Source organism: Hemitrygon akajei, chromosome 8, assembly GCF_048418815.1.
Source record: "Hemitrygon akajei chromosome 8, sHemAka1.3, whole genome shotgun sequence".
Classification (NCBI taxonomy): Eukaryota; Metazoa; Chordata; class Chondrichthyes; order Myliobatiformes; family Dasyatidae; genus Hemitrygon; species Hemitrygon akajei.
In genome coordinates, this window is record NC_133131.1 from 113,239,634 (window position 1) to 113,254,581 (window position 14,948).

At 36.0% G+C, this 14,948-nt stretch overlaps 1 protein-coding gene across 2 annotated transcripts in view; it reads right to left on the reverse strand.

The window, feature by feature from the left end:
• Window positions 1-1,285: 1,285 nt before the first annotated feature.
• The window catches only part of blvra (biliverdin reductase A), a 50,985-nt gene continuing 37,322 nt past the window's right edge, over window positions 1,286-14,948 (reverse strand). For both annotated transcript variants that reach the window (XM_073054397.1, XM_073054398.1), the window contains 4 exons: window positions 13,793-13,890; window positions 12,273-12,380; window positions 10,143-10,314; window positions 1,286-2,875 (listed from right to left, as the gene is read on the reverse strand). In XM_073054397.1, coding sequence (XP_072910498.1) covers window positions 2,614-2,875; window positions 10,143-10,314; window positions 12,273-12,380; window positions 13,793-13,890 — 640 coding nt within the window. In that variant the 3' untranslated portion in view covers window positions 1,286-2,613. The remainder of the gene's footprint in view (window positions 2,876-10,142; window positions 10,315-12,272; window positions 12,381-13,792; window positions 13,891-14,948) is intronic.

The window sequence follows — 14,948 nt, forward strand, 5'->3', positions numbered from 1 at the left end:
ATAACCAGGCAAATAACAATTATCCTGGTAGAATTTTGGAACAACTTCAATTCCCTGCAAGGATGACAGGACAACAATCTTAACCACGTTATTCGAGGTTTATATTAATTAGAGACATAACTGTGTACGAAGTCTTAAGGCTAATTGGTCCAAGTACTCTTCTTTTTCCCATCTTAGTCTGCAATTGTGGAAGTAACAGGATTGAAACATGTATGAAACATACTTTCTGCGAATATAACACTTGTGATTGTACTTATTGTTGGTGCCGCAGGATAACAGTGGCATTAACAGAATAGATAATGAAACTTGTTTAGAAATCTGTCGGGGAGTAAGTCCCACTCAACATGATGATGGAATACATCTGAATTAGAAACATTAGTGCTGACAACTCCAAGTAAAAAATAAAATTGTTTGTGTTTGGATATCATTGTATATTGTGGCTTGTATTAGACCACTTTCTTAGAGAACCACAGTTCCAATTTCATTAAGACAAACATCTTGAATTTTTGTCCTGTCATTATAATTTTAAAATATCTGTGGTACCTGGATAACACACTTGAAAGAATATGAGGATCTGTAAAACTACAAATTCACAGTGGTTATAAACCTTCCCATTCAATTCAGAACTCTCCTTTTAAAATGAATCAATGGTTTAATTTGAAATTTCAATATCCAACATGGAACAGATCAGGAAAGCATGTTTTGCTTTCTTTGTTGTCTCAATATTGTGATGTTGCTCTGGTTGGTTTCAATGTCTCTGGGCAAGGGAAGTGGAAAAATATTAACTAGGCTTCTAGTTTTGCAATGATATTTAATACACCTGCTGGATATTCAGTGAAGGTAGGTTATAGCACAGATGGGGTGCTTCTCTAATTTCTCAAAAGTCAAATAGTTTGCTGACACTCCAGTTCATACATGGGGAATTTCATGATTGAAATATAAAGAATGTTAGTTACTTTTAAATGTATTGCTGCATGACTGACTGGCCTTGAATCTGGAGGACAAAATTGGAAAATTGCATTTAGAGGGTTTGCTATTGGTATTTTAGGCCTACTTAAATGAATTTATACTGATATTTTTAACTGTATAATCTAGCTCTTACATATCATTTGGTTACTTTTTTAAAAATTCACAAGTTGTGACTTAAGAACAGAAATCAATTTAATTTATTTAGATGACAAGCCAATTATGTCACATAAATTACATTAGCATATTGAATCTTCACCATAGTACTAAATCTGGTTTATTTGAAGTAATCACAAGAATGATTTAAGAATCTCACAGATTATTAAGTCATTCTTTTATTCAAATTCAATTATATCTCATTTATTATATATGACATAACTAAAGGAGAACAGAGTAATGCCTGGCTAATAATTCTAGTTACTATGGAAATATAATACAGTGGATTCCAGTAAATTGGGGCACACCGAGACCAGAACATTTTGGCCCAATTAAACAGTTCCCCAATTAGCCTAAGTTTCATGGAAATAGTTAAGAAGGAATAAAAATTGACAAACTACTGTTTAACTGTGTAGCAAATTATGTATTTAAATGAAATACAGAACAAATTAGAACACTACCAATACAACAGTACTATACAACTGTGTATTAGTTCGTAATAGTTATCAACAGAGGAATTCATCCAGTGTTATCCCATGTTCTTTTGATAGACTGTAAATGAACAAAGTCAGTGAAGACACCTAGTTCAGATTATGGACTGCCTTTATACAATGCTCTTATCGAATGCATCCTCCAAATCTTCATTTTCATTGTAACATTCAATGAAATTAATCTTCAAATTCTTCATAGTTCCTAACTTCTTCAAATAGTAAAATTGTTTCATTTTCACTACTGGCTGTTTCTGGCGTCTCCAATCCTGAATGCAAGAAACTGCAGTGAGCAAAACGGTTCTGAATTTCTTGCCAATTGACAAAAAAACCACTGCTTTTTGAACACAAACATGCAGCACTACGTAAAAACTGTTCGCTTTAAGCATGATGTAGTATCTAACGGCCACATAAATGCATGTGACTGATGCTAATTAGAAAATTCAGCAACATACTCCTGTCCTGATTAAGTGACATAGTGTCCCAAATAAACAAAGTGAATTCCAGCTTTTTTTTCGATTAGATTTTGTCCCAAATAAGGAGCTGCCCTGATTAACCCATGGCCCAATTAACCAAAATCCACTGTATTTAAATCTCAACTATTACAAATCAAGTCTTAATAAGAGTGCATATAAATGTAGCAAAATATTCAGAACGCTTGCCCCATTTATTGCTTAACACAGAGATTATGTCCTTTATAAAGAATAATAGTATTTCCAGTTATGTTAAGTTTTAGCAAATGCTATCATATTAGAACAAAACAAAAAGATTCCAACGAGATCAGACTTTATCCACCTGCTTGTTGGTAACATATAACTACGAAATAACTATATAACTATCACTTCCTGTTTCTTAACACAAGTTCTGCAAAGGACTAATAAGGTAACTGCATTAATCAAAATTTTAAAATCAAGCATACATACTGTATTAGTCCTTAAAATAATTTCCATCGATCTAACAGAATGCCAATTATATCTGCAGAGTCAGAAATGTAACAATAATTTTATTTTGGTGGTGTCTGTTCACAATAAATTCTTATCTCCTCTGCCAGGCCCAGACAGTGAAGGATGCGTTTCTTTTCAGAGGTGTCAGTGAGCTTTTTCCCTACTAGTTTTTGGGCAAATAGGTTGAGGTCTTTCATAAATAGTCCAACATGATTATTAGGCACTTCTGGAATATGATCCAAATTGTCGGATTTAAATTGGAAATTGATACGTTTTCCACGTTTTAATCCTGGTCCTCTTTCTTCAATCCAGACTACTGGTCTAAAAAAAGTTAATAAAAAGCAGACACTTGATATTGTAAATTGAAATTTCATATCACATTACTTGTTGATACATCAGTAGAACTGATTCTGTTACAACCTGTTTCAGAATGATATGCCAATAACCCTTTCCCTTCTAACTTCTGAGACAGTGGGAAAGCAAACAAAAAGTCAAAGTTAAAATCTCCAGGAAAACATCTCTAAAACAAGCTATTTTTGTCATCATTACAATTATTTGTGTAGAATGAATTGATAAATGTTCAGTCCTGATGTACAGTAACAAAGATGTACTAATGGAGAGGATTTTTATATAATGGAAGGGATAAATTCTCTTATACTTAGAAATTGGATCCACTCAATTTATTTCATGTGAGTAACTTTCACATAAAAGCAAACTTAAAGTGTGCCCATTTCTAGCAGAAGCCCTGCCGATCAGGGAATTGGATCAGAGACATAGTGGCGTCAATCACTCTACTGCAGGTTTCATTTGCTTGTCATATTTCCTGCATGTATTGATGTCATCAAAATGCACAGCTCAGTTTAATTATTTAGCTACAGAAATTGGATCAAAGTTGTGAACACTGCTTTCTTTATCACCATACAATTAAATGTTTATAAATATGAAAATAGGAATTGTGTGTGTTTTAAAGTACAGTGGATTCTGGTTAATTGAGACAGCCACTTATTTAGGACAACTCTTAAAGAACAAAAACTAATTGAGAAAAATCTGGGATTCATATTCTTTACAGAGACATTATGCTATTCAATTGGGACAGAAGACTGTTGCTGAACACTTTCTAACTTGCGCCAGTCATGTGCACTTGTGTGGCCGTTGGACACTACACTGTGCTAAGAGTGAACAGTTTTGAAATAGCATCAGTTGTGTGTTCAAAAAACAGTGAACTTGTCACTGATAGTTCTCGAGAAATAAGCAGTAAGATAATTCAGAACTGATTTGCTCACTGCAGTTTCAAGCATTCAGACTTGGAGATGCCAGAAAAGGCCAGTGGTGAAAATGAAATTATTTCACTGCTTCAACAAGTTAGGATCTACAAAGAATTTGAAGGTATCAACAATTACATTGAATGTTACAATGATAATGAAGATTTAGAGGATGCAATCATCAAAAAAAGTGTGAAGGCAGTCCATAATCTGCACTTGGTGTCTGCACTAATTTTGTTCATTTATAGTCAATCAAAATGACATGGGAGCATACACTGGTTGAATTTCTCTGTCAATAACTATTAGTAAAAAATATACAGTTTTATAGTACTGTCGCAGTATTGGTAGTGTTCCAATTTGTTGTGTATTTCATTTAAACAGGTTTTTTTTAATACCTTTTGAACTATTTCCATGAAACTTCAACCAATTGGAGCATTTGCTTAATTGGGCCAAAACGTACTGGTCCCAAAATTTCTCAATTAACTGGAATCCACTGTATTCCCTTCCCCTTCATATTGTTCTTTTGTGAAAATAATCTTACCACAATTTTTTAATTAGAAAATAAATTTGTGTCAGCTAATAAACTTTTCAACCTATGAGCAGTTTCCAGCAAACCAGTCTGCCATTACTCTGTTCCATCTCTCTTATTCCACCATTGCCACCATTTCCCCATCTCCGTATCTAACACACTCACACAACCTATCTGGTCCAGCAAGCTGCTGCCGTCTGTGAAGCATGGAGGGAGGTTTTTAAATGGGCAATAATCTACCATAATTATTTTCTCAATGTCCCAATTTTGCAACTTTGTGTTTCCTGATTTGGTATTGTCAAACATACAGTGCCTATAAAAAGTATTCACCCCCTTGGAAGTTTTCATGTTTTATTGTTTTACAACAATGAATCACAGTGAATTTAATTTGGCTTTTTTGACACTGATCAACAGAAAAAGACATTCTCTATAGAGATCGCTATATCTCTTTATCGCTTATATCTCTTTAGAGATCTCTAAACTGATCTCTATAAATTGATCTAAATTAATTACAAATATAAAACACAAAATAATTAATTGCGTAAGTATTCACTGCCCCCCCCCCTTTAAAATGACTTACCAAATCATCACTGGTGCAGCCAATTGGTTTTAGAAATCACATCATTAGCTAAACAGAGATCACCTGTGTGTAGTCAAGGTGTTTCAATTGATTGTAGTAAAAATACACCTGTATCTGGAAGATCCAACTACTGGTGAGTCAGTATCCCTGGGCAAAAACTACACCATGAAGACAAAAGAACACTCCAAGCAAGTCCGTGAAAAGGTTATTGAAAAGCATAAGCCAGGAGATGGATACAAGAAAGTTTCCAATTCATTGAATATCCCTTGGAGTACAATTAAATCAATCATCAAAAAATGAAAGAATATAACACAGCTGTAAATCTGCCTAGAGCAGAGCAAGCCATCCTCAAAAACTGAGTGACCCATGCCCTAGCTTGGAAAAATACTAGAAAGATGTTTTCCAAACTCTATCTCAAATACTTAATTACAATCTGGTACCTAACCCTTTGATTGCTCTTTTTGGCACTTCCGGAGAGGGGAACACACACCTAAGTCCGACCAAACATCGCATACTGTCTTTTGCCTCTTTTTTGGCCAGGCGCGCAGCCTTACTCAGGTGGAGGGATGCTGCCCTGCCCACCCATGCTCAATGGCTCAGGGACATCATGACCAGTCTATACCTTGAGAAGATCCATTATTCAACTCTCAATTCAGACATAAAGTTCCAAAAGGCGAGGGGACCTTTTCTTGAATATTTTCAGAATTTCCAGCCAAACTAAAGGTTCATCCCTTCTTCCTTTCCTCTGCACATAACACCCTGACTTTCAGCATTCTCCGGTAAAATTCTACGAACTCTGACGTGTAAACATACAACTGTTTATGCGTTAGGAAAATAAACCCTCTCTATACCAATGCAGCTCTATGGGGATAAAGGTTCTGTTTAACCCTTTTTGCTAATGCAATGATGGCTTGGAGATAGGAATTGGGAGGGGTAGGGAGGGGCAGGGAAGCAACCAAAGCATGATTGTACTATGGGTGAATCTCTTTCATAGATGTGAATTGTACATTTGTTATGTACTGCACAAACTTCCTTTGTACAATGCTTTCTTGATTTTAAAAACCAATAAAAATATTGCTGAGAGAAAACTGAGTGACCGTGCAAGAAGGGGACTAGTGAGGGACACCACCAAGAGACCTATGGCCACTCTGGAGGAGTTACAAGCTTCAGTGGCTGAGATGGGAGAGACTGCACATACTACAACTGTTGCCTGGGTGCTTCACCAATTGCAGCTTTATGGGAGACTGGCAAAGAGGAAAAGTAAAAAAACTCACATGAAATCTCAGCTAGAGTTTGGCAGAAGGCATGTTGGAGATGCTGAAGTCAGCTAGAAGAAGGTTTTATGGTCTAATAAAACCAAAATTGAGCAAAAAGCCTTTTGGCTATCAGACTAAACACTGCACCTCATTAAAAATACACCATTCCTACTGTGAAGCATAGTGGTGGCTGCATCATGCTGTGGGGATACTTCACTGCATCAGACTCTGGAAGGCTTGTGAAAGTAGAGGGTAAAATGAATGCAGCAAAATACGGGGAAACCCTGGAGGAAAATCTGGTTGCAGCTTGCAAGAAAACTGCAACATGGGAGAAGATTTGTCTTCTAGTAAGACAATGATCCCAAGAATAAAGCCAAAAAGCTGCACATGAATGGCTTAAAATCAACAAAGTTAATGTCCTGGAGGGGCCAAGTCAGAGTCCAGACCTCAATCCAACTGAGTTTGTGGCTGGACTTGGAAAAAGGCTGTTCACTCACGATCCTCATGCAATCTCTCAGAGCTTGAGCAGTTTTATAAAGAAGAATGGCGAAAATTTGCAGTGTCCAGATGTGCAAAGCTGATAGAGACCCATCCACACAGACTCAAGGCTGTAATTGCTGCCAAAGGTGCATCTACTAAATACTGACTTGAAGGGGGTGAACACTTATGCAATCAACTATTTTGTGTTTTATATTTGTAATTAATTTAGATCGCTTTGTAGAGATCTGTTTTCACTTTCACATGAAAGAGTCATTTTCTCTTGATCAGTGTCAAAAAAGCCAAATTAGATCCACTGTGATTCAATGTTGTAAAACAATAAAACATGAAAACTCCCAAGGAGGGGTGAATACATTTTATAGGCACTATAGCGCCCAAGAAGAAATGTCCAATTTCTAGACACAGATCTTAATTCCCGAGTCTGCTGAATATTTCTCATGAATTTCTGGAATAGAAATATTCATACAAAATTCAAGATCAATAGTATACAACATAACTAAAGGTCACCAATGTTCTTTATAACATCGATTCTCCCTGTGGATTATGTTAAACATACTTGCATGCAGTAAGAGCTGCTGTGACAATATGAATATTAATAGAGTAAATACTTTGTAAAATTTGCTCCTGAGTTGTGAATAAATTACCTCAGAAGTAGGGACTATTTGAATACCACTACCCTGAGAAATAGAAGGGAAAATGGGTGACAAACCAATGATGGAAGCCTTTGTATATCATTTTGTAGCAGTTCTGAGTAGTAATGGCACAAGCACTGGATCAAGAATAGAATTTCTTCTCACGGTAGTTCTACTGAGTATTTTCAGCATGTCCTGCTTTGGATCCAGTTACACATTTTCTTGTTACAATCACGTATTTATTTCAGAAGAATGAGATAAACATGTTCAATTTTATACCACATAGAGAAATAATTTTAGACATTGCATCATATCCTTTTTTTTACTATTTCTCTGACTTGTTTCATCACTTAATGATTCCATCAATTTAGAATAAGAAAGCAAACCTACTCTTCAGGCTGGACACCCACATCAGGTTTTGGAAATCCATTACAGATGTAGGTTGATTTGCTTCTTTTGTTGTAGTTCTCTCTAATTCATCTATTTCATACAGACATTTTCTGTCCGGTAGACTAGAAATTTGATTGCTTTGTGTTTTTCTTGTGTGCTATGGATTGAATTTTACCTAGAGGTTGATTGCTAAACGTGATTAGTTACTGTGAGCATGCAGAGATCCATTTAGAAAATTTGCTTCTGCTGTTCTGTCACAATTGCACTTGGACTACTAAGTATTTAACAAAATTATGATACCGCTTTCATTTTTTTCTACATGGTAAATACCCAATACTTAAAAAGTGTGAGCCTTTGCTTCTGCCTTCATTGATGGAGTCAAATTTGCCTGGGCTTCAGGCAATGAAATTTGTTGCTCTTCCTAATGTTAACATCTTCGCTATCAATTCCATCCTGGAGCTGCTCCACTCCCTTTGGAGCACCGCCTTTCTGATGTCCTCTTCGTCAATCAACCTCTACCCAGTGATCCTGTTCTTCCCCTCAGACCGCTGTCTCCGTACCACATACCAACTATCACCATAATCTCCTGCCCAATCATCTCCAACCACTACTCTCATCCTAATTTCCCTATTTCTTGAATTTCTGATCCCATCAGTATCTTACTTCTCCCTCCGTTCCCAACTATGATGATGATCTTGACCTTTGCTCTTCTCTCTGTCCAGTATTGAACCTAAGCTCATCGTTTCCCTATCCCTGAATACTGTATGCATCCTTTCTACACTTGGTCATATTAAATTTCCAGAATGGAAATATACATGCACAGCTCAGGATTGATGTACTATTGTGAGTAATGCTTAAGATATAATGAGTAATGAAATGTTGGAGTTAGAGACTCAATCAGACTCCATTGATCCCTCAGTGCTACTCTAGCCCTTTATTTTTTTTGTTTCTACTGTAAAGAACAACCAGGAAATATCACAAGAAGTGATCCAATGCAACGATGATCTCATTGCAAAGTTAAGTATACATCTTCTCCATCTTCCTCTGAGAATCCCATTATGTCTGGCATTCTGTGACACACTATTGAATTCGTGCTGCTAAGTTAGATTGCTGTTAATTCCAGGTAACAGAATGAGATGCTGCAATTAGTGCAAAATCCTCAATCGTGTAATTTCCTTTGGAAAGAAAAACTGAGAAAATGCTCCACTTAGTGTATTGAGGATTGGTGTTCTCGAGCCTACATGGTCTTCTAACAGCCTGCAGGCATTCATCTTACAGTCATAGAAATATGGCAAAAAAACAAACCCCTCCACCCATCAAGTCTACACTGACCCATTTACACTAACCTGACATTAAACCTGTGTTTGTACTCCTACCACATGCTAATCAGCTACCTCAAATTCTATTGTTCATTTACAACTAGAGACAATTTACAATGCTGAATAACGTACCAATCCACATGTGTTTGTGGAAGGAAACTGGAACTGGAACACTCAGAGGTCACAGGGAAAACATGCAAACTCATGCAGACAACACCTGAGGTCAGGAATGAGCCTTGGTCTCTGGCACTGCAAGACAGCAGCTCTAACACCTGCTCCACTGTGCCGCCTATCTTTCTCTAGATAGGTGCTTCTTACTGATTGATTGTTCCTAACTCTGTTCTTGCCTTAAACACACTTGTTGCTGGTGTTATTGGGCACTCAGTCCTTACCCCTGACCCACTTCTGTCCCACCCCTATTCCCCGCACCTTCCCAAATTATCCTGACTTTTTGATTACTTCCAGAACACCCATCCCCATCCAGTCTGATGGTAACTCACTGGCTCACTGAATCTCTCTAAACTGGCTGCTCAACTGATCCAAGCATCATTGCCTATCTTTTTCCTGAATGTCTCCCCTCAAAATTTCTGCCTTCTCCCAAATCCATGACCTCTCTGCCTTTGAGAATGTTTCTGTGAACATTTAAGCATGTAAGTCCTATTCTTTCATGCAGAATGCTAAACTGGCATGGCTGTCCTGTACGGTACTGCTTAAATGCATATTTTCAGGTACAGTGTAATTTACAGACAGTAGAAAGCAAGTCACTATACTGTAGATGATGGGTCAGTGCAGGATTCTGATTTCACTATTTCTAGCCAAGCATTTCTATCTCATTGCAACCTTGAAGCCTGGTCTCTGAATCAAAAGATAGTTTTGCAATTTACTGTATTATGACTTTAAATTTCTAAATTTTCCTCTATTGGACCCTGACTGTTCCCACTAGCCTTTAGCTATAACTTGACAGAAACATTCCCTTTGACAGACACTATTAGCTCACCCTTTACCTCTCTTTCTAGAAGCAAGTGGGCAATGCTTCAATTATATTTTACAAATAACTCCTTATGTCTACTGCTTGCAATTAGTAAAACTGAAATTGCCACATGACTGATATCAGAAACTAACCTGCTATTTTTAGTGTGGAATTGTACTGTCATCTTCGAGTATTGCTGGTTTTGATTTTCACTGAATATAGCAGACTTGAATGTGAGTTCTCCAAACAAATCCACAAGCCACGTCAGACGGGACACCCCGCTGAAGGTAAGAAAGCCAGTACGTTGTCTATTCAAAGGTCCACCTGGAAGGTAAATAGTTATCTCCCCTTATCTTATAACAAGAAGATTCTTCAAATGTAAGTATTTAAAAATAAATTAATAAGAAACCAAACACAATACATTTGTAATAAATGCCTCCTTAAACAGTAATGCATTCAAAATTTTGTTGCTGAAATTATAAATATAGTTTTCAACATAATGAATGTCAATATTGAAACTACCTTGAGATATTCAATTCGCAATTGACAGAAGAGATGAACCTGGTCTTACGAAGTAAGAATCTCTTGAACAAGGATCATATTTTACCATAATTGGTGCTAAATTTGGTTTGGAATCTCAACTGTTCTTACTGTATGATGGGGAATGACGATCACCCCGCGCTTGGGTCTTTTAAACCAGAACATTAATTGGTTCACAGCATTCTAGTGATTATTTCTTGAGATATAATCTTAAAGAGAAAGCATTAACTGCAGACTTGTCTGTCTGTAAAGGGTGATTGTCCAAAGATTAGACATGATTTGCTGGTATTCTGACTAACTCTCCACAAACACCAATTTACATTGGATATTTATGTGAGGTGACATGTGGCCTGAGGATTGGAAAGGTGCTATATGAATACAAATTATTTAGTTCTTATGGGCTGCATTAAAAACATATAAAGTACATTGAATGTGGTAGGTAATGAGAATTTTCAGTGAGAATGCAGAGCTTTATTTTCAATGACAAGTGCGTGGCAAAACTGGCCAGGCATGGAACTGATTAAATATCCTACAACTGGGTTCTTTAGTGCCAATGTTTCACTTAAAAAGTACCAGAAGATGGTTTGGGGAGAATTAAGAGTAAAATCTGTAGTAATTTGAAAAGAAAGAATATCTAAATTCACATTGATTTCTTGAACACTAATAATATTTAAAAACGTTTGAAATCTGTAGAGCGTTTCTCTTCCACAATACACTTTTCTCTGCCCTACTTCAAAAACTGTGCTGCACTGAAATATTAAGCAGCTAAGAGTGGACTGATGGTAGTTAATAGCCAATAGCATGCTTGAGACCCTAAATAGACTGGACAATTGTTTTTTTTTGTGCTGTTGACTGAAAATGTTATGCTCTTCACCTGATTTGTCCTCTTGTTGAGTAAAGCTTTATGTAAAATTCATCACCTTGCTTAAAGTGGCAACAACCACACCACACGGGGATACTTCAGATGGTGCAAAACAAACCAAAAACCAAACAACTGCTGAAGGAACTCAGTGAATTAAGCAGCGTCTGTGGAAGCAAAAGAATAGTTGACGTTTCTGGTCACATCCTGATACAGGGTCTTTGCCTCCATAGATGCCCCTCAATCCACAAAGTTCCTCGAGCAGTTTGTTTTTTGCTGCATTTTATGGGATTTGGTTAAGTTAAAAAAAACTTGCATTTATATCATGACTTCCACCTATCATACTTTACAATAAAAATACATTGAAGTGTAGTCATTAATCTATACTAAAAACAAGTTAACTGATGCTGCTTTCAATTTTAATAAAAGGCATTCACTGGTGTAACAAATACCAGGATAATAGTTCTTATTTATTTTCTTTCCCTCACTAACCAGAATAAACAAGAAAAGTATGGCCAGGATTAGCAAAGAGCTGAGAGCCCTCAGGTGAAAATTATGGTAGAAAAAGAAAACTTTACATTTGTGAGACAGCTTTCATGACATTAGAACCTTTCAAAATATAAACCAGTGGAGAGGCTTTGATATGTAGAAATGAAGTTTTTTGTTATTGAAGGTGAGTTGGTATCATCCTATCACTACATAAAAGTGTGTCTCAGTCAAAAAGGAAGCTTTTCTTACTTCAGTTATCATCTCTAATAAATTAAACTGTTGTGTTAATAGTAGAATAATATATAACCACAACTGTAAAAGCAAGTTTTCACTTTTATATTTTATAATGCTCATTTCTTCAGCTTTTTAGGTGCAAGCATTTCATTATGGCTACCTGTGAAATGCAGAGTACCCTCGATCAACTCTTTCCCATTCACTTTTTGTTTTAACAGGCTGTATTCTGCTGTCAGTAGTTCTATATGCTCCACATGTAGAACCTTTCCTGCATTCAGAAAAATTACATACACAATATATACATTATCATTGTATCTGTGACATAACCGTATAAACAAAACTTACTCAAACACATAAACACAATAAAATTCTAAACGGATTGTTGCTATGTTATTAATTCTGTGTGCATTTATAGAATTTCCACATTTATTTTATGATGAAAGCTGTCCTTGAAAGATGATTATGAAGTAATTATTCCCTTTAGTACAGGTAATGCTACAGTGTCTCAGTGTGTGCAGTTTCTCAGCCAGAGGTGCTGAGAAATTCAGTTTCACTTCCAATCAACGTAAGTTTTCAGTGTCCACATTTCTGTGAGCCTTGTTGTCCAAAAATAATAAATATACATCAATAATACTATAAATTTGGATGTTGTACTGTAGTGTATTTAGAAATTTATAGAAAGTTTCTTCTTGAGATGAAGCAATGAAATAAAATTAAAATTTTCAGTGGTTTAATATGCTGGGTTAAAAGGAAAAGATAAAATAAATGCTGCATTTGTCACTGTCATTAGTGTTCATGTTTTCTATTAAAAGTCTCTTATGATATATCTACAATTTAAGATATCATGTGTGGATAATTACACACTTTACTAATGCTTAACAAGGGATGAAAAAGTCAAACCTCAATGTTGACTTTCAAAACAGATTAAATGACCGTGTTGCCCTTCAAAAGATATAGCAACCCTCATTGTCTGAATTGTTTGATCCACTGCCTGAGCAAATGGAGAACATTATAAAGTAATGCTTAAATCGTGATTTAAGAGTTGACATTTCTGTATATAAAGTTAAGTTTGATACTTTCATATGAAAGAAACACATCATGAGTCTAATTTCAGAATATGTTTTTGCTTTATTTTAAACTCAATATTAACCATGTACTTCTATTGAATGAGTATAAGTAACATTTAACTATGGGATATAGAACTGCTGTGCTCTTATCAGTGAACTGAAAAGCCTGAAGTTTCTAATAACTACTTAAGAGTTCCTCAATAATACTGAACAAGTCTTTAGCCAAAACAAATAAAGAGTGTATTTTGAAATGTTCACATAGAGTTTATGTATGCATCTGTGAATAAGTTTGCAAAGGAAGCCAACTGTGAGCAGCAAATATCACTTATTCTGCTCTGCCTAATTTTATTTTGGATCAACTTAATTAAAATACAAAAAACAAAAACAAATTTCTTTTCCACTGTTGAATTGGTGACCGAAATTACCAATTGGAATATTTAATGTGTTATTTGATATTAATATTAGAAGCAATTAGTTAAATAGGCATGCTCAGGGTCAACCCCGATTCTGATCAGAAATTCACCATGCTCTATCATTGCCACTTGGACTCATGTCCAATTATTAATCCAATCCCTGATAACATTGTTTTACCATAGCTGTCTCATTAAATTACCTTTGGCATCAGCAAGTTCCCACAGTTCACGGGCGGCATCCACTGAGAGTGCCATTGGGTATTCTACACAAACATGCTTCCCTGCATTCAAAAATTTCCTTTTGAATAAAATGAACATAATCAACAAACTTGCATGATTATTTTGGAAACAAACTGAATCTAACACAGTCCATGTTCTTCTTGGAAACAAAAGACAATTATTATTTTCTCACTCTTTCTAGTCTGTATCATACTCTGATATTTAAAAAAAAAGCATGGAGCAACAGGGAAGGGGATTCAGCTTCATGAGGAGAGAAAGATAACCGTAATGAAGATGATGGCCTGTTTGAGGAGCTTTAACATTTCAGACTGGCCTGTTTTTTGTTACTCATAAATCTGAATATGGAATATACAGCACAACAGCATAGGAACAAGCAATTTGGCCCACAATGTTGTGTTGAACTAATTAAAGTAGTAATCAAATGCCTAATTAAAACTTCCTTCTGCCTACACAATGTCCATATCCCTCCATTCTCTGCACATTAATGTACCTAACCAAGAGCCCCTGATGCCTATAGGATAGTTGCTTCCACCATTAACTCCGGCACCCACCAATCTCTCTGTAAAAAAAAAAATTGCCATGCACATCTCATTTGAACTTACCCCCCTCACCTTAAATCTATGCCCTCTAATATTAGACATTTTGACTCTGGGGGAGAAAAAGTTCCCAGTTGTCCACTCTTGTCTGGTCTGCTTCCATAGACATTTCAAATTGCCTATAAGGTTCTCCTCTGGAATCACAATTGTACAGCACCAAAATGGGACCTTTTGCCCAGCATATCTATGCTAAATTTTTGACAATTTCTATCATTCCAAAGCCTGCAGTAGTCAGTATCCTTCAATATCTTCACCATATTAAATTTCTGTCTGAATGTTACTTAAACAAAGTAATTGAAGCTGATTCCACCACCTTCTTTGCCAGAGAGTTCCAGATATCAACCACTCTCTATACAGATATCAATCATTCTGTTAAAAAAACTTTCCCCTCTAAGGCTTTTCTCTCTCATCTTAAATCTACAGTATGTGCTCGACTTGTTACCCCTGCCATGGGAAAATGATTTTGATCTATACTCATAAACATAATTTAATATACCTCTTATCAGTTCAGTCCTCAACC